Consider the following 26903-nt stretch of genomic DNA (forward strand, 5'->3'; position numbering starts at 1 on the left):
ATATATTTTATTGATTTTTTACAGAGAGGAAGGGAGAGGGATAGAGAGTTAGAAACATCAATGAGAGGGAAGCATTGATTAGTTGCCTCCTGCACACCCCCCACTGGGGATGTGCCCGAAACCAAGGTACATGCCCTTGACTGGAATCGAACCTGGGACCTTTCAGTCTGCAGGCCGACGCTCTATCCACTGAGCCAAACCGGTTTGGCATGTGCATCTTTATTAATATGTTAAACAACATCTAATGATGTGTCTAATGTCCATAATTTTATTTTTTAATATATATTTATTTCAGAGAGGAAGGGAAAGGGGGAGAGAGAGAGAAACATCAGTGATGAGAGAGAATCATTGATTGGCTGCCTCCTGCACACCCCACACTGGGAATTGAACCATGACCTCCTGGTTCATAGGTTGACGCCATGCGGGCTGAGCAATGTTCATAATTTTAAAGTAGTAATGAATATAAATATTTTGAGATCAGCAAATTGTAACATTAAGATTTTTTTCACTTTTATAGGTCACAAAATCTCAGGTACTATAATACTGCTGCTTTTTTTGTTGTTAATCTTCACCCAAGGATATTTTTTCATTGATTTTTTAGAGAAAGTGGAAGGGAGGGAGGAAAGGAAGGGGGGGGAGAGAACAAGAGAGAGAGAGAGAGGGAGAGAGAGAGAGAGAGAGAGAGAGAAGGGAGAGGGAGAAAGAGAGAAAGAGAGAGATACCGATTGGTTACTTCCAGCACATGCCCTGACCTGGGCAGGGATGAACCTGCAACCCAGGTTTGTGCCCTTGACCAGGGATCGAACCCACGACCCTTCGGTCCTCAGGCCGATGCTCTGACCACAGAGCCACACCAGCCAGGGCATATTGTTGCATTTTTTTCCTGCTTTCATAATTAAAAGGAATGCTAAATTTTAGTAGAACATAGTGAAAATAAATTGAAATGATTTTTCCATCCATATTCTTAGACTCTGAATTCTATTAATGGGTACCTTGTGGTTCTGTGGACCACAGGTTAATCTGCATTAAAAACTCTTTGTGCCCGGCTGGTGTAGCTCAGTGGTTGAGCATCGAACCAGGAACCAAGAGGCCACCAGTTCGATTCCCAGTCAGGGCACATGCCCAGGTTGTGGATTCGATCCCCTGTGGGAAGCATGCAGAAGGCAGCTGATCCATGATGTTTCTTTTTCATCGATGTTTCTATCTATCTATCCCTCTCCCTTCCTCTCTCTAAAAAAACCAATAAAATGTATTTAAAAAAACACACACATCAAAAACCTCCTAGTTTCTTTTTTTAAAAGAAATTGTTAATAGATTTTTGCAATTTGCATTTATTTATTAATTTATTTTTTTAAAATATATTTTATTGATTTTTTTACAGAGAGGAAGGGAGAGGGATAGAGAGTTAGAAACATCGATGAGAGAAACATCGATCAGCTGCCTCCTGCACATCCCCAGTGCATGCCCAAGGTACATGCCCTTGACCCGGAATCGAACCTGGGACCCTTCAGTCCGCAGGCCGACGCTCTATCCACTGAGCCAAACCGGTTTGGCATGTGCATCTTTATTAATATGTTAAACAACATCTAATGATGTGTCTAATGTCCATAATTTTATTTTTTAATATATATTTATTTCAGAGAGGAAGGGAAAGGGGGAGAGAGAGAGAAACATCAGTGATGAGAGAGAATCATTCTGCAATCAAGGTACATGCCCCTGACTAGAATCGAACCCGGGACCCCTCAGTCCCCAGGCTGACCTCTATCCACTGAGCCAAACCAGTCAGGGCTCTCTTTGTTTCTTTATCCTGTGCCCTTCCCTAGGGAAGTAAACAGAAGGTGGTAGAAACCCAGCCTCAGAAGTTTCCTTGTGCCTGAAGGACTATCCCACGGGGTGGGAGGCAGTCTAACCCTGTTTTCTAAAGGTTAGCTAGGCATCCAGTCTTGAGTTTTGACCATCTAAACAGTCCTGATTTGCTCTGTACAGCGCCTGACAGAGAGTCACATGCCAGGGGACAAACTGGCTTAGTTTTAAAAATGTTATTTAGCATATTACCCCAATCTAATCAAGTTCTCAGCACCTTCATGGTAATAGAAGGAAGTTCGTGCTATGGAAATCAAAGGAAGTGATCGATACAAGAAAAGACTACAAATGAAGAATTTTTAGTTGACTGGATATAATTACAAAGCTATATAATTTTAAGAACTCTGGAAAGTAAAAACATGTTTTATTGTTTGAAATGGTAAACATTAGGAATCTGACTTAACTGATGAGTTAAAAGCATATAGCATCTTCAGAGTCTTCATAACATAATTTGAATAATTGGAATTTGAGAGCTCACCTCCCTTTCTTCAGGCTTGAACCAAACAGTAACTGTTAAGAGGCTTCTGGAGATTGTAGATACTTGAAAACATGTTTCTGGCTCATCTTTGTCTTGATGCATACTATCTATTGCTATGTAAAATTTTACCCCCAAAGTTAGGATCTTGAAGAAACAATTTTTATTTCAGGAATCTAGACATGGCTTAGCTGGTCGCCTCTGCCTCAAGGTCTGTCATCCCATTGAGGCTGCACTTGAAGGGTCAACTGAGGGAGGATCCTCCAAACTCTCTCCTGGGATTGTTGGCAGGTTTCAGTTCCTTACAGGCGGTTGGTCTGAGGGCTTCAGTTGACCTCCCTCAGTTCCTTGCCATGCGAGTCTATGCACAGCCACCACGTGGCAGTGGACTCCCCTCAGAGAGAATGGGAGAGGAGCACCTCAAATGGAATGGTGTTCTGTAACTTAATCTTGGAAGAGATCTTCTATCACTGTTGCCATATTCTGTTTGTTAGAAGTAAGCCACTAAATCCAGCCCATACTTACAGGGAAAAGATTATACAACAAGGTCATGAATACCAGGAGGCAGGGATCATTAGGGGTCCATCAGTAGCCGTTTACCACTACATAAGGACAATATTGGGAATAATTCATTGTTAATCAGACTTCACTACTGTTTGGTAGGTAAATTTTGACTTTGAAACTAAAAGTTACTGTTACTAGAAGATTTATATTGTCATTATTTCTCTTTATTTTCCAGAATAATCTGGGTATCTTGTGGTCTGAAAGAGAAGAAATTGAAACAGCACAAGCTTACCTAGACTCATCAGAAGCACTATATCTTCAGTATATGAAAGAGGTATGCTGCATGTCAGATAAATTTTAACATTTCATTGAAACTAGTCAAGAACTGATGTTAAGAATTCCTTACTCATAATATTTGTGTATGACTCCTCAGTATACTTAGGGACTTCTCTATAGAGCTGTCTAGGTGGTCACCTAATAGTTGTACTTGCAGACACTGTTATAAGTGATTTACAAATTTTAACTCATTTAATCCTCATGGCAATTTCTGAGGTGGATACTTTTATTATTCTTATTTTAGAGATGAGAAAACAGACCACAAGGGATTAAGTTACTTGTCTCCACACACTAGTAAATTGTGAAGTTGGGATTCTAATCCGCATAATCTGATTCCAGAACCCATACTTTTAACCTAGGCCAGGGGTGGGCAACCTTTTTGTGAGTGTGTGCCAAAACCAGCAAAATCTCTGGCTCAAAATTCTTCTGTGTGCCAACCCTAATTTTTTGAGAACATGTTATATCTACTTGATATCTCTTAAGGTGTACGTATATGAAGAACCTTGAAGAAATAATAAAATTCATTCGAGCGACAAAAACAATGATGATGAAAAATACATTTGTTTTTTAATGTATACATGTACACTGATAGTCTGACAGAAAACTTTATGACTCCGTTTGATATTATCAGTGGGACTTTTGCTGCTGCATCACTGATGACAGAGATTTTACATCAGGAACAGTGTAGTGTCAAAATGATGATAGCAGATAGAAGGAATGCACTGTAAGCAGAATGCACAGATTGAGCATTTTTATTTGCTTTGTCAGTTTATAATTATTATTATTATTATTTTCGTGGGGTGGGGAGAGCACAGACTTTGTATACATATCTGAGTTTGAATCCTGAACCTATTAACCGTATAGCCTTCTGATAAGTCATTCTGCTTCTCTGGGCCTCAGATTCCTCATATGTGAAATGGAAATAATGATACTTGCACCCTGTAGCATTGGTCAAAGAATGAACTAACATAGGTATAAGATGGTACTTGGCACATAGTAGGTGCTCAACTAAAACTGGTTTTACTCTCCTTCCTGCTCTCTCTCTTTAAAAAAAATTTATCTTTATTGTTGAAAGTATTAGATACACCCCTCCCCATTAACTCCCTCTACCCTACTCCTGTTCCTTCCCCAGTCCTTCACTGCACTATTGTCTGTATCCATGGGTTATGCATATCTATCTATATATATAAAAGGCTAAGTGTCCCTCTGACCGTCCGACTGGTAACTATGATGCGCACTGACCACAAGGGGGCAGACACTCAACACAGGAGCTGCCATGACACGCACTGGTTGGCACCACGGACCTGGCGCTGACAAACCAACACTTGGCTTCCCCCAAGTGGGACACAGGCCCTGCCACCACCCCAGAGTGACACCCCACCAAATCGCAGCCAATGCTGCCAAGACCCCATGGTGCAAAATGCGGCCCACAGCCCAGCCCAGCCCGGAAATGATTGCTGTGGGCGCCAAGTAATGACGTCAGGTAGCAACGCCTGGCTTCCTCTCCCTAGTGACTAGTCTCCTTGGAGTTTCTTCAGCCCAGGAACATGACTTGTATTATAGCCAGGTGCAAACATTTTACACTTTAACCAAATGTTTGTGAAGCCTTTTCTCGTGCCTCATCTCATTTGATCCTCACAGAAGTCCTGGAGTAGGTAGATAGGAGACTTGGTAGAATCCTATTTTCTTTTCATTAGCCGAAAAACGGAGATTTAGAAAGTTTAGAAACTTGACCCGACTGAAAGAAAGCAAGAAATGGTGGACCTTGAAAATGACTTCAGGTTTTCTCACTGCGTAGAATATAGTCAAACACTGCTACAGTTAAATATTTTACCCTTCGTTCTCCCTGTGTGATCTACAATAATAATTTGCTTTGTGTTGATATTTACTGCTGTGTTGCTGATAATTACTTGAAAGAGAAGTTGGGGTGCTTCACTGGGCTGGAAACAGTTTAGCTAAATCAGAAAGCAGTTCTAATTAAGCAAGTTTATTCTATATATATAAAAGGCTAAGTTGACTCACGCATGCATGATACATACAAAGCTCTCGGGGGCGCCAATCGCACATGTGTGTTTCGATCTGTCATTGTCGATAGTGAATTTGGTTGACACTTCTATTATAGAGAAAGGGCGAATAGCGATATTAAAATATTTCTTCTAATTAATTTCCTTTCATTGTGCACGAATCCATTCACTAGGCCTCTAGTATGCATATAAGTTCTTTGGTTAATTTCTCACATCCCTCCTTTTCCCTCTGAAATGCATCAGTCTGTTGCATGCTTCAGTGTCTCTGGGTCTGTTTTATTCAGTTTATTTTGTTCATTGGATTCCACATATAAATGAGGTCATATGATACTTGTGTTTCTCTGACTGGCTTATTTCACTTAGCCTAATACTTTCCAGGTTCCTCCATGCTCTTACAGGGTAAGAGATCCTTCTTTTTTACACCTGCGTAGTATTCCTTTGTGTAAATGTACCACAGCTTTTTTATCCACTCATCTGCTGATGGGCACTTGGGCTGTTTCCAGATCTTAGCTATTGTAAATTGTGCTGCTATGAACATAGGGGTACATATATTCTTTCTGATTGATATATTAGGCTTCTTAGAATAGATTCCTACAAGTGGGGTCACTGGGTCAAAAGGCATTTTTAATTTTTTGAGTAAACTCCACACTGTTTTCCATAGTAGTTGTACTGCTTTGTCAGTTTAATTTAGAATATGTGTTTATAAGCAATTAAAGCTTTTTTCCCTGAGGAATATATCCCCAAATTGGAAAATTTTAAAAGTCATGGCTCTTCTGTCTTGGTGTTATAACTTTCCTCCTTAAGAACTAAGAAGAGCAGAGAACCACAAAGCCAAATTGAGATTTTAGTCTCTGTTTATGATTTTAGGCTCTCACTCTTAATATATGAATTTGTTAAATTAAAATGTAAAGATACCAAAAACCTATAATATTACTTTCAAACCTAGTATTAATAAGGAAACATAAAACATGTAGCAAAACACTGTGTACTTAAAAAATGTTTTTATTGATTTAAGAGAGAGAGGAGGGATGAAGGAAAGAGAGAGAGAGAAACATCAATCACCTGCCTTCTGCACACCCCCTGCTGGGGATCGAACCAGTGACCTTTTTGGTGCATGGGATGACACCCCACCAACTGAGCCACACAGTTCAGGCCACTCTATTTTTATGCCTCTGTTTTAGTTAAGAGACTGATTTAACTGCCAGTGTTACACATAAAGTGTGATAGTCATAACAGTGAAGTATGTACATAAAATAATACATTGACTAATTCCCCTCATTAAGACAGGGGTAAGCATACTAAACAGCCCTTAAAATTGTTGAGATGGTCTTTGCAGAATTAATTAAAAATCTATTGTGTTTGTCTTTGGCCTTGCTTCCTATCTTAGTCATTTTCACTTTCTATGAATTCTAGGACCCCAAGTCATAATGCTTTTATTGTTTGCATACAAAATGTAAAATCAACCAGTGAATGCAAAAATAAGTGGAACAACAAATCGATGTTTCTCTCTCTAAATCAATAAAAAATTTTAAAAAGAGGGTAATCTATATACTTGTATCCTTGAGGAAAAAAATATTAGAAAAATTATTTAAAACTTTGATTTTTCATTAATGGTCAGTTTAGAACAATATTACTCTAAGGATGTATACATTTTTTTCTATTTGTCATGCTTATGTAGGTTTTAAAAGAATATCAGACAGAATTAAGACAAAATACCTAGTGGGGCTAGAGGGGCACGGTGGAGGGAGTCAATGGGGGAAAAAAGGGCACATCTGTAATACTTTCAACAAGAAAGATAAATTAAAAATAAAGACTTAAAATACCTAAAAATTATTTATCTAAAAGCAGGGTGTGTTTTTTTTTTAGTTTATTTGAAGTTCACCTGAAACAGCCATTAAAATTTTGTCAAGTGTGAGCTTGTAGGAAATCTTTTAATTCTTTGACTCTTAGATTTTATGGGTTAAGAAAATTACTTCTTGGGTAAAATGAATTTCTTCAGTCCTTCCAGAAGAGGGCGCTTGGTGTTTACAGTGAAATTTTAGAGTTGTTTTTCTTTGATTGTAGATTGGGAGTCCTCCTCTTGATCCTACTGAGCATTTTCTTCCTGAAGAAGAGAAACTTACTGAACAAGAGAGATCAAAAAGGTGAGTAGGTATAGAAATCAGCCCTCACAGACATTTTCACATAGTGTAGATGATCCATTTCCAGAAGAGGGCGCTTGGTGTTTACAGTGAAATTTTAGAGTTGTTTTTCTTTGATTGTAGATTGGGAGTCCTCCTCTTGATCCTACTGAGCATTTTCTTCCTGAAGAAGAGAAACTTACTGAACAAGAGAGATCAAAAAGGTGAGTAGGTATAGAAATCAGCCCTCACAGACATTTTCACATAGTGTAGATGATTGTTAAAAAACATGTTTTCTCTTTCAAGGCACTCATAAAAGTTCTAGAATGTGGATTCTGAAACGGATTAAAACCTTCATTTGCCACTTATTTAGATATGTGACTCTGTTCATATCTAAGGATCAGTTTCCTTATCTGTCAATTAGCCATACCCGATTTAAAGGGTTGGTGAGAGGATTAAGATACATATATATGAAAGTTCTGTATAAATTCACTTATTTAGATATGTGACTGTTCATATCTAAGGATCAGTTTCCTTATCTCTCAAATAGCCATACCCGATTAAGGATTAAGATACATATATATGAAAGTTCTGTATAAATTGTAAACCATTATGCAAATACTGGTTTTTTTCTTCATAGATTTGAGAAGGTTTATACTCATAACCTATATTACCTGGCTCAAGTCTACCAACATAAGGAAGTGTTTGAGAAGGCTGCTCATTATTGCCACAGTACCCTAAAACGCCAGCTTGAGCACAATGCCTACCATCCTATAGAGTGGGCTATTAATGCTGCTACCTTGTCACAATTTTACATCAATAAGGTAAGCTTTTTGAAGTTGTTTCTAACAAAGTTACCGATAGAGTATATGAAATATAGACCAAATAGTACCTTGAAAATATAATCTTTTAAACTCGGTATCTTAGGGACATCTGTAATAGAATTCAACGACGACAACAACAAAAGCATATCCACACAACTGGCATCCAGCTAGAATGGCATGGGCCTTTGTGATAGTTTTAACCAAAAAATGGGATATAAAGTAGCCAACCAGTAGCCCATACTCTCATCTCAACAGCAGTAACAATAAGAACTTATAATTAAACCTTGAAAAAAATAGGTAGCTTATATTTTGATGTAAACTAGACAGAAAAATACAGCCCAGTTTGCCAGTGTGCTAAAATTTTGTAGCTTTTGTTGCATTAATCTATTGAATCTTAAAATACCGAGTTTTATCATTATCTTACATGTTTCTAGCCTCTAAAATTACGTTACCTAAGACCAATTCTTTTTTGTTAGAAGCATGCTTTCTCAATTCATTTTAGTGAGATGTTACCTTAAATTGCAGATTTTGTAGATATAACTTTATCTTTAGACAATTGTAATCTGCTGGCTATGAGAATTTGAGGAAGTTGACTGTTAAATGTGGGCTTTGATAAAAGCATGTGATGCATTTCAGTTATTTAGAATTTCTTTATAATAATTTTTCTATATTGGGAATATCTCTGCTCAGTTCCAGAGTTCCAGGTCTTTATGATATACTTCACAGGGACTTTTAGCTTTTTAGTTGTTTATCAAAATTATTAAGAATCATGTTGTATACTTTTAATTGACTTATTTGTTCCTCTATTCAAGATCTTGTTTTTAATGCTAAAACACTTTTAAGCCACCTTTCCCAGCTAGATATTTTGTTAATCCACAATCGGATATCTCAGCAATAGAAATTACTTTTATTTGTATTTCTGACTCACAAGCCTCTCTGAAGTTTTGGTAATTTTTGCTTATCAGAGTTCCTTCTTAGATCTCTGGTTGCCTGCTGTGATATCCTTACTGGGCCTTTATCCTTTCTAAGATTTTTGTTAGTGCTGATTCTGTAAATGCACCCTAAGTTTAAAGTATTGTCCCACAGAATTTCATTCAGAAAAGCTATTAGTAGGAGAGAAAGGGCTGTGGTGACTGCAGCACTGCTTCTAGGACTATGGTCTAAGTAAGTAATGCTGCTGCATATATCAGAGCATTCAGTTAAATCTAACTCATGTATCCATTTCATTGTGGCCATCATCAAAAAGTGTTATCTTGTGCCTCTGCTTGTGGCACCATTTTTATAACTTCTGGGCGTCTCTTATTTGTTTTGTTTAAAGTTACATATTCATTGATTATCACTTAAAACAATGTTGGTATTGATAATACTTAGATATCTAGATATTAAAGTGTAATTTAAAATATAAAGTTGTTAAACATTGCTTACGTGGAGCATGCAGTAGTTTTCATGAGTACCTCCACTACCTTGTGCTTTTATTTTTTTACCAAGATGGTTTATAAGTTTTTGCTACAGCTGGTTAAGTTGTATTGCAAAGAGAGAGATTTGAACCATGTTTTTAAAAAAGCAGCTGTCATTTATATCATCCTCATCTTCATCTGGTTCCAGAGATGAGGTTTTGCTACTTGGTGAGTCCCTACCTGGCAGGTGCTAGCGTCCTACTTTAGCAGCCACCTGAGGGCACAAAGCAAGACACTCGCTGTTCTAGTAGTGGTTGCTCACAGGGACCACGCTGGAGAAAGCTGAAGTGGTAATGAAGGCTGAGGGATTGTGGAGGGACAATTAAAGCTGTTTATGTAAATGAACTTTTGTTTTTTTGAGGTTTAACACTAACACTTTGCTCTGTAGATGTTGCTGGGCTAATACTACACATGTCCCCAGATATTCTCAAGATGGCTTCTGAATTTGCCATTAGGGAGGGCTACATTCAATGTTGAGATTATTTAAAGTCATAGCTAACTATTAAAAATCTTCTTAGCAAAATCAGGTAGGTATATCTAACATGAAGTAGACATATTTATGAGGATGGCTTTCAACTAAAAGTTGGACTTGAACTTTGTACTTTTGCTGGGTGGTCCTGTGACTTACATGATAAATGCAAAGTGTTCACATTTACAAGGAGATCTTCTCCAAGCATTTGAGAAGTTTACTATGCCCAGATTTGAATTATGAAGTCTTCAAATGTGTTGATAAAGCAGTTTCGTAAAGTTTGTCTGTGGAAAGTCGTTGACTTCAAAACTTGGTGGGAATTCTCATAAATTTGAAGATTTTTAGAAGACAGGAATCTCTTCCTATCATTTATTATTTTTGCCTTTGAATGGTAGGACAGAAAAGGGATCTCTAAACCTAAACAAAATCAAATCTTTAAGTCCTCTGACAAAATGTAAATGGTCTAAGAAGTTATCGTGCATGTAACTTTGTGTATTTGGGCAGAACCTAAAGATGATCTGAGGCACTTTGAGTCTATGATGATAGCTATTGTTGTATACTTACTGATTACCTGAGGAGAATCAACTCAGTCAGCAGCTGTCTTCCAGTCAGTTTGGATTATTAAGAGTTTGGGGGGCCCTAACCGGTTTGGCTCAGTGGATAGAGCGTCGGTCTGCGGACTGAGGGGGTCCCAGGTTTGATTCCGGTCAAGGGCATGTACCTTGGTTGTGAGCATATTCCCAGTGGGGAGTGTGCAGGAGGCAGCTGATCGATGTTTCTCTCTCATCGAAGTTTCTAACTCTCTATCCCTCTCTCTTCCTCTCTGTAAAGAATCAATAAAATATATTAAAAAAAAAAAAGAGTTTGGGGGTATTGTACTTCTTTGAGGCAGCCTTGTAACTCGATAATACCATAACATGTCTTATATACCTTCTTAATGTTCGGCGACTATACAGGGTCTCCTTAGTGGTTTTTACTGATTTTAATAGCTTTTCCCATATCAATTGCAAATAAGGCTGTGGGACAGTTGCATTTACTCTTGTTTATTTCCTTAACAGCAATGCTTTATGGAGGCCAGGCACTGTTTATCAGCTGCTAATGTCATTTTTGGTCAAACTGGAAAGAACCCAACCACAGAAGACAGTAAGTTTATGTGTACATGTTTTATTATATATAGCTTTTTAAAACTTTATTTTAAATAATTTAACTTTAAAAAATTCAAGAACAAAACAAAAAACTACCCACTAGTATATGACCTTCTAAATTCACCTGTTTTTAATATTTGTCTCATTTGCAGTCACATTTTTTTTGTTTCTGAACTATTTGAGAGAAGATTGCATACATTAGGCTCCTTTACCCCTTAATACTTCAATTTGTATTTAAGAAGGATGTTTTATGTAATCATAGAAAAAGAAACGATACAATTCTTTTATTTGTAATGCATATTGTTTCATTAATTGTCCTCATAATGTCCTTTATAGTAGTTCTTTTCTAGTACCAGAATATCCAGTTCAAGATTGCTTATTGCATTTAGTTTTCACACCTCTTTAGTCTTTTTAAATCTGGAATGTTCCTCAACCTCTCTGTCTTTCATCATATAGACATTTTTGAAAAATACAGGCCAGTCATTTCATAGAATTTTCATCAGTTGGTATGTTGATGTTTTCTTACACTAAGATTCAGATTACAATAGTACCCCCTTACCTACAGGGGGTACGTTCCAAGACCCCCAGTGGATGCCTGAAACTGTGGTTAGTATTGAACTCTATATCTACTGTGTTTTTTTCTTGTTTATACATACCTACTATAAAGTTTAAACTACTCTTGTGCTTTGGGGCCATTATTAAGTAAAATGAGGGTTACTTGTACACAAGCACTGTGATACCAGCAGTAATCGATCTAGGTGACTACTAAGTGACTAACAGCAGGTAGTGTTTACACAGCGTGGATACACTGGACAAAGGGATGGAATAGGACAGTATGAGATGTCATTACACTACTAAGAATGGCATGCGATTTTAAAACTTATGAGTTATTTCTGGAATTTTCCATTTAATATTTCCAGACCATTGTTGAACTCGGGGAACTGAAACCATGAAAAGCAAGACCACAGAAAAGGGGGCACTGCTATATACATTTTTGGTTGGAATACTACATACGTGATGTGTCCAAATAACTAGTTTTTTAATTAGTGTTTTATTTAGTCTTAAAAACCACAGTAAACATTTATATTTGAGCAAATCAATGAGATATCACCTCACACTTGTTAGATCAAAAAGTCATGAAATAAGTGTTGGTGAGGATGTGGAGAAAGGGTACCCTTGTGTACTTTTGTGTAAATTGATGCAGCCACTGTGAAAAAACAGTATGGAGGTTCCTCAAAAAATAAAAATAGAGCTACCATATGAACCAGCAGTTCCACTTCTGGGTATATATCTAAAGGAAAGGAAAACACTAACCCGAAAAGTATCTGCACTGCAGCAATATTTATAATAGCCAAGATTGGAAGCAACCTAAGTACCCATGGATGAATGGATAATGAAAATGTAGCATACATGTACAATGGAATATTATTTAGAAGGAAATATTTTTTTTAGAGAAAAGTACAAACTTCCAGTTTTAAAATAATTAAATCATGGGGTTGTAATATATAGCATGGTTAACTGTATTACATATTTGGAAGTTGCTAAGAGTAAATCTTAAAAGTCCTCGTCACAAGAAAAAAAATTTTGTGACTGTGTGGTGATGGATGTTAACTAGACTTGTGATCATTTTGCAATATGCAAATATCGAATCACGTACATCTGAAGCTAATATAATAATATATGTCAATAATACCTCAATTAAAAAATACTTCCCATTATAAAATCTGTAACATGCTTAAACAGGTCCCTGAACACATTTTAGTAAGTTATCAATCCAGTAGCTTTTACTTTCAAACCTTAAGGAATTCAAGAACCCATTTCTGTAAAGGAAAGATTAAGGACTTCATATCTAAGTACAGGTTCCAAAGTACAGATAGTCCTCATTTGTGGATTTCATATTTGGGAATTCACCTACTTGCTACAATTTTCTTGTAACCCCCAAATCAGTGCTCAAGGCACTTCTGCGGTCATTTGCAGACATGTGCAGAATAGCAAAGAATTTGAATTGTCCAAGGTGCACCAGTTGAGGTTTCAGCTCTCATACTGTAAAACAAGTGTCCTTTTTGTGGTCTATTTATAGTGACATTTTTGTGCTTTTTGTTGGTGATTTCATTATTTATAATGGCCCCCAGATGTAGTGCTGAAGTGCTGTCTAGTTTCCTCAGCACATGAAGGCTGTGATGTGCCTTATGGAGAAAATACAGTGTGAAATAAGCTTCATTCAGACACAAGTTTATAGTGCTGTTGGCCGTGAATTCAGTGTTAATGTATATTAAATAAGGTGTCTTTAAATAAACACTTGTATGATAAGGTTATATATTGATCGGTTGACAAAAATGTGACCAGAAGCTCATAGGAACCTAACCCTGTATTTCCTGTAGGAGCAATGTTTCAGTATTTGCTCATTTATTGTTCACAGTGACTTTATAGAACATAACTACATGAACAGTGAGAATCAACTGTTTCCCTATAAGAGAATTCAGGTAGAAAGTTTTACCGTTTAAAAATCCCTTTTTCTACTGAAATGAATGTTCATCTGAAGGAGACAATCTAAGCCACTGGTAACTTACATCAGTGCCGTCCTTCTGTGTCGCTCAGAGGAGAGTTGATTCTCTCCCTGTAGAACTGGTCAGTGCTTCTGTTGTACTGGGCATTGGTGGTGTTGATGGCACACCCTTATTGATGGAAACTACAGAGGAAAGTATGTGGATTAATAACTATACTGTTATTTCATGTTATAAAGGAGTTTTTAAAATACTAGTGAAAACCAACATAATTTAAACCAAATTTATTTATAATTTTAAAATTTTTCCTTGCAAAAGGGAACACCTTCCACAAATGTAGCAATATTTTGATAAAGCTAGACATAGGACTCATGTTACAAAATTAAATAATTGGCCCTTTATTAAACTGCCACCATCATTCTGAACATTATTTTGGAGGATGCTTTCCACTAAAGACTACTTTTAATTCATTAGAAATCTATTTCAATTTGGATTCCCCTAATTTGGAATTTTTGATAAGTTGGTTAGGAGCTATGCTAACCTTCACTTGTTTAGCACTATTCTTTATTAACAGAAACCACAACATAGGGAAGGTGGTAAAAGCAAATGTTTAAATAATTAGAGGAAACTGCTTTTCAACTACCTCATAAGGATTCATTTATAGACATGAAATATAAAGTTCATATTTTTATTAAAGTAGGTATTCTAAAAACCTGTATGAGTGATGCTTTTCTTAGTCCAATTTGATTAATAATGATGTTGAGCACCTACATGTACCATATCCTGTCCTAAATTCATTGTGGGTATCATTTCATTAAATCCTCATAACAATAATCTCTGACAGTCACTGTTATATTCTGTACTTTATAGATAGGCAACTGGAGCACAGAGGGCTCCCAACAGCTGCCCAGTGTCACACATAGTGAAGGGCAGAGGTGGCATTCAGACGCAAGCAGGATGGTTCCAAGCCCAGAACTCCACTGCTTGAGCCAAAAGACCACTAACTTGACCCTTCCCTACCTCGTGCCCCTCCAACTTCCTCCACTGGCTGGAGATGAAAAAGCTCCTCTCTGGAGGGTTGGGGATTTAGGGGGGGGGGTGCGGGGCAGGAGACTCTGCAACCTTGGGAAGGCTTGGAATTAAGGCTCAGATGAAATTAAACTTGGGCCCTGGCCAGTGTGGCTCAGTCGGTAGGAGCGTCATCCTGTACACCAAAAGGTCTTGGGTTCAATTCCTGGTCAGAGCACATACCTGGATTGCTGTTTCAATCCCCGGCCCCAGTCCAGGTGCTTATGGGAGGCAACCGATCAATGTTTCTCATATCGATGTTTTTATCCCCACCCCCTCTTAAAAATCAATGAAAATGTCCTCGGGTGAGGATTTAAAAAAAACTTATACTCAGTATTAAGTTTGGGAACAAGTCTGTGATCATGATAATAAACATTCGTTTCTAATAAGATGCTTGAAATATCTAAGACATGCATTTTGAATAGGGTAAAATGGTTTTGTAGAGCCTTAGCTGGTTTGGCTCAGTGGATAGAGCATCAGCCTGCGGACTGCAGGGTCCCAGGTTCGATTTCAGGTCAAGGGCACCTACCTAGGTTGTAGTCTTGATCTCTGGCCCCAATCTCTCTCACATCAATGTTTCTCCTTCTCTTTGTGTCTCCCCCTCCTTTTACACTCTAAAAATCAATGGAAAAATATCCTAAGGTAAGAATTAGCAGTAACAATAAAATAAAAGTTTCTTGGGAAGTGAAAAAAAATTATTTTTAAATCTTTACCTGAGGATATGCCCATTGATTATTTATTTATTTACAAATATATTATTATTGATTTCAGAGAGGAAGGGAGAGGGAGCGAGAGATAGAAACATCAATGTTGAGAGAGAATCATTGATTGGCTGCCTCCTGCACGTCCCCTACTGGGGATTGAGTCCGCAACTGTGAATTAGACCAGGACTTCCTGGTCCATGCTCAACTACTGAGCCACAAAGAGTGGAAGAGGAAAGGATAGAGAGTGTTTGGGAAGAGAGAGAGAGATGTGAGAGAGAACCATTAATTGGTTGCCTTCCGTACATGCCCCAACCAGGGATTGAACTTACAACCTAGGTATGTGTCCTGACTGGGAGTTGAACCTGCAACCTTTCATATATGGGGACAATGCTCCAACCAACTGAGCCACACTGGCTAGGGCAAAAATATCTTGCTATTATAAATGGTGGCAATAAAAAAGGGGGCGGCACCCTGGCTGGTTTGGTTCAGTGGATACAGCATTGGCCTGTGGACTAAGGGGTCCTGGGTTTGATTCCAGTCAAGGGCACATGCCTGTGCTGCAGGTTCGATCCCCATTAGGGGGCATGCAGGAGGCAGCCAATCAATGATTCTCATTATTGATGTTTCTCTCTCCCTTCCTCTCTGAATTAAATAAAAATATATTAAAAAGGGGGTGGGAATCTTTGTGATAATATAGGTGGACATTGAAGGCATTACGCTAAGTGAAATAAATCAGAAAAGACAGATCCTGTATGATCTCACTTATATGTGGAATCTAAAAAATAAGTTGAACTCATAGATACAGAGAACAGATTGATGCCAGAGGCAGGGGTTGGGTGAGATGTGTAGAGAGGGTCAAAAGGTACAAACTTCAGTCATAAAATACATGTTATGGGGATGTAATATATAGCATGGTGACTATCTATAATAATAAAAAGGTAATATTCTAATTAGACCGGACAGCCGAACGACCTTCCAGAATGACGTCCTTCCCGATAAAGCTGTGGCAATGGGGGCTGAGGCAGGCAGGCAAGGAGTTAGGAGCGATCAGGCAGGCAGGCAGGTGAGCGGTTAGGAGCCAGCGGTCCCAGATTGCGAGAGGGCTGTCCGACTGCCGGTTGCGGGATCAGGCCTAAACTGGCAGTTGGACATCCCCTGAGGGGTTCTGGATTGCAAGAGGGTGCAGTCCGGGCTGAGAGACCCCCCCCCCACCCATGCACGAATATCGTGCACCAGACCTCTAGTCCTATATAAAAGGCTAATATGCAAATTAACCGGTGAAACGACTGGTCGCTATGACGCACACTGACCACCAGGGGGCAGACGCTCAGTGCAGGAGCTGCCTCCTGGTGGTCAGTGTGCTCCCACAGGGGGAGCGCTGCTCAGCCAGAAGCCAGGCTCACAGCTGGCGAGTGCAGCGGCGGTGGTGGGAGCCTCTCCCACCTCCGAGGCAGCACTAAGGATGTGCTGAAGGCTTAAGCCGTCAGTCGGACATCCCCTGAGGGCTCCTGGACTATGAGAGGGTGCAGAAAAATAATGTAACTGTATGGTGACATGTTAACTAGACTTACTATGATCATTTTACAATATATACAAACTAGAGGCCCAGTGCATGAAATGTGGGGAGGGGGGTCCCTCAGCCTGGCCTGTGCCTTCTCGCAATCCGGGACCCCTCGGGGGATGTCTGACTGGCAGCTTAGGCCCGCTCTCCACAGCAGTTGGAAATCCTTAGCTCTGCCATGGAGGCAGGAGAGGCTCCCGCCACTGTGCTCACCAGTCGTGAGCCCAGCTTCTGGCTGAGTGGCGCTCCCCCTGTGGGAGCACACTGACCACCAGGGGGCAGCTCCTGCGCTGAGCATCTGCCCCCTGGTAGTCAGTGCGCGTCGTAGAGACCAGTCGTTCCACCGTTTGGTCGATTTGCATATTATCCTTTTATTATAGAGGATAGGATATTTGAATGTCATATACCTGAAGCTACTATGATGTTATATGTCATATCTTAATGTTAAAATGTGTATTTGATCATGTAACAGGTTTTGTAATAAGGTCACAATTTTCTTTATCATTGTGGATCAGAAGAATACAGAGGCTATGAAGAGTTAGAGGAACGTACATTATCATATTAAATACAGGTGACCTTTGAACAACGAAGTCAGGGGTTCTGAACTCCCACACAGTATAAAATTAGCATATAACTTCTGACTACCCCAAAACTTAACTACTAATAGCTTACTGTTGACCCAAAGTCTTACCAATAACATAAACAGTTGATTAACACTGTATGTGTATTATATACTATACTAGAGGCCTGTTGCACGAAGAGATTCGTGCAATAGGCCTTCCCTTCCCTTGGCTGCTAGCACCGGTTTGCCTCTGGCACCCAGGACCCAGGCCTTCGCTCCGCCGGCCCCGGAACCGTCAGGCTTCGCTCCGCCACTTGGAGCCTATGTATGCAAATTAACCGCCATCTTTGTGGGGTTAATTTGCATACTCCTGATTGGCTGGTTAGTGTAGTGAAGGTACGGTCAATTTACATGTTTGTCTATTATTAGGTAAGGTTCTTACAATAAAGATAGAAAAGAAGATCATAAGGAAGAGAACATTTATAGTGTTGTATTATAATACATTAAGCACCATAAAGTTTACAAGATTAATCCTGTCAGTACCTACATCAGTATTGTTTTATATGATACAAAATACTGTATGTTATACATATTACATTAGACAACAAAAATGAAAAGATAATGTGAAAAAGAAATTTACATTTACAGGTATGATTCATGCATTGATAATGAAGCAACAATATTGATTGCTGTATGGTAGTTTAGTGTAATTGATATGATTGCTTCATGGTAGCCTAACCTATACATTAATGCAGTGATGGTGAACCTATGACACGCATGTCAGAGGTCGATTGCTTCATGGTAGCCTAACCTATACACTAATGCAGTGATGGCGAACCTCTGACATGCGTGTCAGAGGTGACACGCGAGCTCATTTTTTTGGTTGATTTTTCTTTGTTAAATGGCATTTAAATATATAAAATAAATATCAAAAATATAAGTCTTTGTTTTACTATGGTTGCAAATTTCAAAAAATTTCTATATGTGACACGGCACCAGAGTTAAGTTAGGGTTTTTCAAAATGATGACACGCCGAGCTCAAAAGGTTCGCCATCACTGCACTAATGAATGAACCATTATAAATTTTTCATAGCATATAGTATTACAGTCATAGTCCTAATACAGTATTGAAGACATTACATTTTTGAAAAACCACTTACCTGTGATAAGGTGATACCTAGTTTCTCCAATTGCGAGAGATAGAAGCATACTGTATGTTAATGTAATTCTTTGAAAGCAAAGTTATGAAACAGTAAGAAAATGAAAATATTACTAATTTTACACTAAATATCACTCACCTTATGCCTATGTAAGGATAGGCTATCCACCTCAATACAGGTTTTGCAGATGATGTCCTTACACAATGAACACCTAGGTGATGATAACAAAAATGTCTCATACAGTTATTAGATTTTCACATGAAGACAGGCATACACAGAAAAGTTCCTTAGCTTTGCACCATGATAATGATTTACTTACTATTCATTAAGTGGAAATGGATCATCATGAAAGTCTTCATCCTAGTCTTCATGCTGAGTATGCTGAGGATGGGGTTGGTCTTGCTCTCTTGGGTGGCAGAAGCAGAAGAGATGGAAGCAGAGGCAGGCACACTCTAACTTTATGGAAATACCTTTATTTTCTGTCTGACTTTTCTGCTTTTTCATTTCTCTAAAAATGTTTCTATTCAGTACCAATCCTTCCACATTTGCTTTACTGTGCCTGTATCATAGAAGGGTTCTTGTCATGAAATAAGTAAAAAGCAGTCTTGAATAATCAGACCCTTCTGCTAGATTGACGCAGGTCAGTTTGCGTTCTGGCACTGCCTCTTCATCTTCCTCTTCCTCTGGCACTGGTTCAGATGCACTCATCTGCATCATGTTGTCTTCTGATGTGATGTCTTTTAGCTCTTGAATTTCTCCAAGATTCTTACCCCCCCCCCCTTTTTTTTTTTTTTTGCAATACCCACAATCTCATGATTTCCTTGTTTGGTTCTCATAAATTCTGTAAAGTCAAGCACATCATTTGGACACAGTTAACAACAGCAGGAATTTATTTTTTTTAAAAATATATTTGATTTTTTACAGAGAGGAAGGAAGAGGGATAGAGAGTTAGAAACATCGATGAGAGAGAAACATCGATCAGCTGCCTCCTGCACACCCCCTACTGGGGATGTGCCCACAACCAAGGTACATGCCCTTGACCGGAATTGAACCCAGGACCCTCCAGTCCACAGGTCGACGCTCTATCCACTGAGCCAAACCGGTCAGGGCAGGAATTTATTGTTTTGGGCTTGATGGCTTTCATGGCTTTTTCTGTAGCAACGATGGCATCTCCAGTGGTGTAATCCTTCTAGACCAGCGGTTCTCAACCTGTGGTCGCGACCCCTTTGGCGGTTGAACGACCCTTTCACAGGGGTCACCTAAGACCATCCTGCATATCAGATATTTACATTACGATTCATAACAGTAGCAACATTACAGTTATGAAGTAGCAACGAAAATAATTTTATGGTTGGGTCACAACATGAGGAACTGTATTTAAAGGGCCAGAAGGTTGAGAACCACTGTTCTAGACTTTCTATCGGTGTCAACTTCCATAGGGTGATAATCCTTTCCATAGAGTACCATGCATGATACAAAGACTTTAAAGGTCTTTGTGACCCCCTGATCTAGAGGCTGAATTAGAGATGTGTTTGGGGGCAAGCAGATCACTTAGATGCCATTGGTGTTGAAGTCATGGGGTCTGGATGGCCAGGGGCACTGTCCAATATTAAAAGAACTTTAAAAGGCAGTCCCTTACTGGCAAGTTAATTCTTGCCTTTAGGGACAAAGCATCAATGGAACTAATTGAGAAAAAGGGTTCTTGTTGTCCAGGCTTTCTTGTTGACTGAAAGCTGGTATTTATCCTTTCCCTTCAAGGCTCAGGTTAGCAGCGTCATATATAAGGGCACTCCTGATCATAAACCCGCCTGCATTTGCACAGAACAGTAGAGCTAGGCTACCCTTCCTATCTTAACTCCTGGCGCTTGCTTCTCTGCCTTATTAATAAGTGTCCTTTGTGGCTCCCCCCCTCCCCCCCAGATTAGTGCACTTTCACCTGCATTAAAAAACTGTCCAGGCAGATATCCTTTCTCCACAATGATTTTCTGATTAGCATCTAGGAACTTGTGTGCTGCCTCTTGGTAGACAGAAGCTGCTTCTCTGTTAACTTGAGATTTTAAAGCCAAACCTCTTTCTAAAAGTATCTAATCATTCATTGCTGGCATTAAATTCTCCAGCTTTAGAACCTTCACCTTCCTTTTGCTTTAAATTGTCATATAGTGACTTTGCTTTTTCTCAAATCGTATTAGGTGTGCCTCACATCTATAGGTATGCCTTTCTTAAGCAATCCTGCACCCACATAAAAGCTGCATTTTTAGTACTAGATAAAAGGTGTTTTGCAAAAAGTTCAAGGTCTTCATGCCTGCTGGTATAGTTACAGTGACAGCTTCACAGTTGTTTTTTTTAACACCGATCCTTATAGTGGATTAATTTATCTTGAAATGGCAGCAGTTGCAGCTGCAGAACTCCATCTACAGTACTTATCAAGCAATTTTTCTTGTCATGTCATGTCTTCTCTGCTTCTTGGGAGCACTTTTAGAGGCAGTGCTAGAGGCACTTCGTTTGGCGCCATGGTGTTATTCAAGGCTTACAGTGCTGCACTAAATATGACAAAAAATACATGAGACCCTGAGAGATCACTTTTTACTGCAATATGCAATTTACCGGGGAGACGAACTGCTCAGAGATGATTAGCATTTACACAGCATTTTAAGCAGATACTTGCAACACTTGAGTCCACCACAATAGCAACAGTAGGTGGCTATGAAATTATACAGTAGTACAGTATGTATTACAGTTATTTTACATTTAAAATCATATTTTACAGTTATTAAATACTACATCTGTAGGTTTACATTTCTCTCAACTGCGAATGGCACTGTGTATGGTCTGTATTAGTGCATAAGTTTTGGTAAATTTTAATTTTTTAAAATATATTTTTATTGATTTCAGAGAGGAAAGGAGAGGGTGAGAGAGAGAGAGAAAGAAACCATCAATGATGAGAGAGAATCATTGATCAGCTGCCTCTTGCACACCCCAGATTCTCCCCACTGGGGATTGAGCCTGCAACCCAGGCATGTTCCCTGACCAAGAATCGAACCATGACCTCCTGGTTCATAGGTCAACCACTGAGCAGCCACGCCGAGGCGAAAAGCTATATTTAAAACTGAATATATATATATATCTTGACCTTAGTTTTCAACTACAGATTATACATAAGAAAAAAACTAGAAAGAAATATGCAAAAATAATATCAGTGAGTACCTCTGGGTGGTAGGGATTTGGAGTGGGGTATTTTTCCCAGTCCTTCAGTAAGGATCTGTTATTTATGTAAATCAGGAAAAAGTGATATAAAAAAGACTCATGCCCAGCCGGCCTGGTTTAGTGGTTGAACATCGACCTATGGACCAAGAAATCACGGATTGATTTCCGGTCAGGGCATATGCCCAGGTTGCAGGCTCGATTCCTAATCTGGGGTGTGCAAGAGGCAGCTGATCAATGATTCTCTCTCATCATTGATGTTTCTCTCTCTCTCTCTCTCTCTCTCTGTTCCCTCCCTCCCCTCTCCCTTCCTATCTGAAATTAATAAAAATATATATTTTTTAAAAAGAATGAGTAACAATGAATGTTACAATTGTGACCATTAACTTAGACAAATCATGTTTGTAATTTTAGCTACTGAAACTGAAGGAGATGTGCCAGAGCTTTATCATCAAAGAAAAGGGGAAATAGCAAGATGCTGGATCAAATACTGTTTGACACTCATGCAGAATGCTCAACATTCAATGCAGGTAATGCAGTCAGAGTCGCCTTTTCTTAAATGAGCAGGACATAAGTAAAAGCTTAAAATGGGGATTATGCTTCTTGGGCTCATTGCGTGTTCATCATGCAAGACATGCAGAATGCTCTCATAAGTATCTCTTACTCTATCTTTTAAAATCTTACCGTTCAAGGCCTATCTCAAATACCACTTCTTCCTTGAAGACTTTCCTTTGGATAGAATATAATTCCCTGAGAAGTGGGATCTACATCATATTTATATTATATCACCATCTTCAGGTACACTTGGTTCTCAATAAATAATGATTAAATGCATAATTCTTCTCCCCCTTCAGATATCATCTCCTTCCTGTAAACTCCATAGAACTTTTCTTACCCCTTCCTAAGTCATTTAAATTCTGCTTTGTATTATCCCTATTCATGTTCCTTTACCTCTTTAGACTATAAGCACCTTGAGGGCAGGAAACAATTCTTACTAATCTTATATATTTTAAGCAATATATATATATATATATGGTGGGGCAAAAGTGGGTTTACATATGGAAAATAACACAGTAATTAACACAATAGTTCATAAATAATAATATAAGAATAAACTTTCATGTACTCACAACTGTAAACTTACTTTTGTCCCACCCTGTAAATATGTGTATTTATAAAAATAAATATAAATATATTTGGAAACAGCCCTGCCAGTTTGTAGCTATGTGCTCTAGGCCAGCGGTCACCAACCTGTGGTCCGTAGGTCCGAAAGGTTGGTGACCACTGCTCTAAGCAATTTACTTAATCTCTCTGTGCTTCAGTTTTCTCACTGTTAACCATAGTATGTACTTAACAGTGTTGTTATGAGAGTTAAATTGCATGTGTGTGTGTGTGTGTGTGTGTGTGTGTATGGCTCAGAAAAGTGCCCGAGATATACCAAGTCCTCAGTACATGTCAAACATCATCATTATTACTGATCTATACTGGATCCTAGTTTCTAACCACTAAAGAGGAAAAATCATTCAGATGCAATACACTAAGTTAGATACATCGACTTTTCCTAGAGGAGTTAACTATGCTTTATTTATTTCTACTTGCATTCATTAAAGTAAAATGATTTTTACTAGTAAATAATATAGAACCTTGTAAAACTATAAACAAAATAAAACTGAACTACAAAACCCTAGAAGCATAGATCTTACAAAGATGAGAACATTTTAGAGATGGAGGGTAAAGAAGTAGGGAAAGCAGGGGAAAGAAGTAGAGAGTTTTGTATTTAGAGAAGTTGGAGCCAGGAAGAGCTGTCTGCTTTCTTCTCAAAAAGCAGCCTAGAATGCATGTAAATAAACAAGCAGCCAAGAAGCAAGTCAACAAGATTTAGAGATGTAGGGCCTGCATTTGAAGTAATTGTGTCAAGCAAAATGCACTGTGGTTTAACTCTTACCCTTCAGGTAGATGGTGTTCCCCACACTGGGCACCAGGACTTACCACCCGACTCCTTTAAGCTCACATAGTGGCCATGCTACAAAATGACTCAGATTTTCCTTAATCTGACCTTTTGTGTTGCTTTTACTTCATCCTTTGATCATCTGTTTACTTCAAAGGCTTCAATTAAATTTAAACATACACACACTTATTTAAGTATTTATGCCATCTCTATGCTAGTCATTGTACTATAATGAACAAAAAAAACAACCCTGTTTTTTGACTTCATGTACAAGTACAGCTTTGATAAGTTCCACAAAGAGACACATGATGTGAGAAGATATAATAGGAGGAAGTAACATTTGAAGAAAGCTCTGGGACAGAGTAGGGATGACCTGGGCTGGAGAAAGGGGGAGCACTGCTCCCAGGGGCGGACGCAGCATATTAGAAAGTTCTAGGGCGTAGGGAACATGATACCAGAAGGGAGGAAACAGAGGCTCAAGAGGCTGCATGAGAGAGAGAGAGGATGTGATGGAAGAGAGTTAGAAAGGGGCTAAAACATGCAGGGCCTTCAAGGAATGGAAGGCTGGAAGGGTTTTGGAACAATCACTTTGGTAGTAGAATGGAGAGCGAATTGAGGGAAAGCAAGAGTGGACGGATGAGGGAGATTAGAAGACCACTGCAGCAGTCAGGTGAGATGTGAAGGTAGCTTGGTCTAGGGTGGTGGCAGAAGAGATGGAAGAAGAAGAAAAGAATGGATTCAGGAGGTATTTTAGAACAATGGTTGCCAACCGGTGGGCCACGGGCCACTGGTGGTCCGTGAGATCCAAAAGATTGGCGACCACTGGTTTAGAAACCAAAACATTAAGGACCTGGTGATGGATTTGAAGTGTGGGTTAAAGGGACAAGAGAGAGACTTGTCAAGGATGATTCCTAGGTTGCTGGCTGTCGATGAAGTGTTCTTCCCTAAGATAACACTAGAACAGGAACCTGTTTGCTGAAGAAGCATGGGAGTTCCATTGTGGACGTGCTGAGATGCCTCTGAATCAAGCATGTCAAACTCAAAGGCTAACACGGGCCAAATAAGGCATGCGGCCCGAGGGCCGAGAGTTTGACATGCTTGCTCTGAATATTCTGAGAGGAGATGCCGCATTCGGAGCTGTGCTTATGGGTCTGAGCTTGAGAAGAGGTCTGGGCTGAAGCTGTACACTTGCGAGTCATCCTTACATGAATGGCAATTGTAACCATGGTGTGGGTGGAGTCACCTGTTTAGAGCAGTGCTGCCCCGTAGAAATATAATGCTAGCTATATATGTAATTTCAAATTTCCTAGTGGCCACATTAGAAAAGGGGGGAAAAGCCCAGCCGGCATGGTTCAGTGGTTGAGGGTCGACCTATGAACCAGGAGGTCATGGTTCAATTCCTGGTCAGGGCACATGCTTCGGTTGGGGGTGTGCAGGAGGCAGCCAATCAGTGACTCATCATTGATGTTTCTATCTCTCTCCCTTCTGCTCTGAAATCAATAAAAAATATATTAAAAAAGAAAAGAAAAAGCAGGTGAAATTAATTCTATTTTTAATCCAGAATATAAAAAATACTGTCATTTCTATAGGTCATCAATATTAAAAACTAAAATATTTTAAATTTACAATTGAAAATTTATTTATACAAAAATTTCTTGGAAATTAAGTATTATTTTAGCCCTAGCCGGTTTGGCTTAGTGGGTAGAGCGTCAGCCTTCGGACTGGAGGGTCCCAGGTTCGATTCCAGTTAAGGGCACATGCCCAGGTTGCGGGCTCCGATCCCATTGTGGGGCATGCAGGAGGCAGCCAGTCAATGATTCTCTCTCATCATTGATGTTTCTCTCTCTCTCTCCCTCTCCCTTCCTCTCTGAAATCAATAAAAACATATTTTTTAAAAAGTATTATTTTACATAGGCCATGTCTCAGCTTGGACTCGCCACATTGCAAGTGCTCAGTAATCATCCATACATGGCTCTTATTTTGAACAATGTAGGAGAGAGACAAAATCAAGAGAAAAGAAGGAAAGGCCTTGAGGTTGAACATTAAGGGATCTGACCATTAATTTTATTGGTCAGGAAGAGGAGGGTGAGCTTAATTTTTGTTGTTGTTGATCCTCACCGGAGGTTATTTTTTCCAATGGTTTTTAGAGAGAGTAGAGGGAGGGACGGGGAGTGGGGGGAAGAGAGAGAGAGAGAGAGAGAGAGAGAGGGAGAAACTTGGATCTGAGAGAGACACATCGATTGGTTGCCTCCCGCATGTGCCCTGAATGGGCCAGGGATTGAATCTGCAACCCAGGTACATGCCTTTGATGGGAAATCGAACCCTTGACCTTGACCCTTCAGTGCGCAGGCTGATGCTCCCACACTGGCCAGGGCTTACTCTATTTTTAAACCATTTTAGTTATATATGGTTTTTTTTTGCCCCAGGAGGTAGAAGAGAGAACTTTTAACTACAAAGTTAGATTTAACTCTATCTTCACTTTAATGTCTTTAAAATACCTAGAGTATTTCTCTGTACTATATTTCTCTAAATAACTTATCTGTAGCATAAACACCATATCATTAATCTTAATGACATGTCTGAAATATTTTTAGGATTTATATTACAGTTTTACTCTGTTAAAATCTAATAACGTATTACATGTATATACTGTCTCACAGTGTTTAAAGTTCTTTCCTATGTATTTATCTTATCTGAAGGAATAACTATAAATGAGTTTGAGTCCCAAAAGAGGAAATAATATGTCCTGGCCACTGTACTCAGTTTGCTGCAGTGTCGTCCCATAAACCAGAAGGTGGTGGATTCGATCCCCAGTCAGGGTGCATACAGGAGGCAACCATCGATGTTTTATCTCTCCACTCAATAAAATAAAAAAATAAATAGTAATAAAAGTATATAAATGGTTAATCTATTTAAATACTTCTTCCACATTTCTTGTGTTTTTAATATAATTGAAATACAGTTTCTCAGAGAAAAGG

At 39.0% G+C, this 26903-nt stretch overlaps 1 protein-coding gene across 1 annotated transcript in view; it reads left to right on the plus strand.

Annotated features, from left to right (window-relative positions):
* Window positions 1-26903, plus strand: part of KIF1BP (KIF1 binding protein) — a 30572-nt gene that overhangs the window by 1866 nt on the left and 1803 nt on the right. The window contains exons 2-6 of the mRNA XM_014548156.1: window positions 3078-3176; window positions 7267-7346; window positions 7963-8146; window positions 11131-11215; window positions 22392-22507. Coding sequence (XP_014403642.1) covers window positions 3078-3176; window positions 7267-7346; window positions 7963-8146; window positions 11131-11215; window positions 22392-22507 — 564 coding nt within the window. The remainder of the gene's footprint in view (window positions 1-3077; window positions 3177-7266; window positions 7347-7962; window positions 8147-11130; window positions 11216-22391; window positions 22508-26903) is intronic.

Source organism: Myotis brandtii, unplaced genomic scaffold (assembly GCF_000412655.1).
Source record: "Myotis brandtii unplaced genomic scaffold, ASM41265v1 scaffold499, whole genome shotgun sequence".
Lineage (NCBI taxonomy): Eukaryota > Metazoa > Chordata > Mammalia > Chiroptera > Vespertilionidae > Myotis > Myotis brandtii.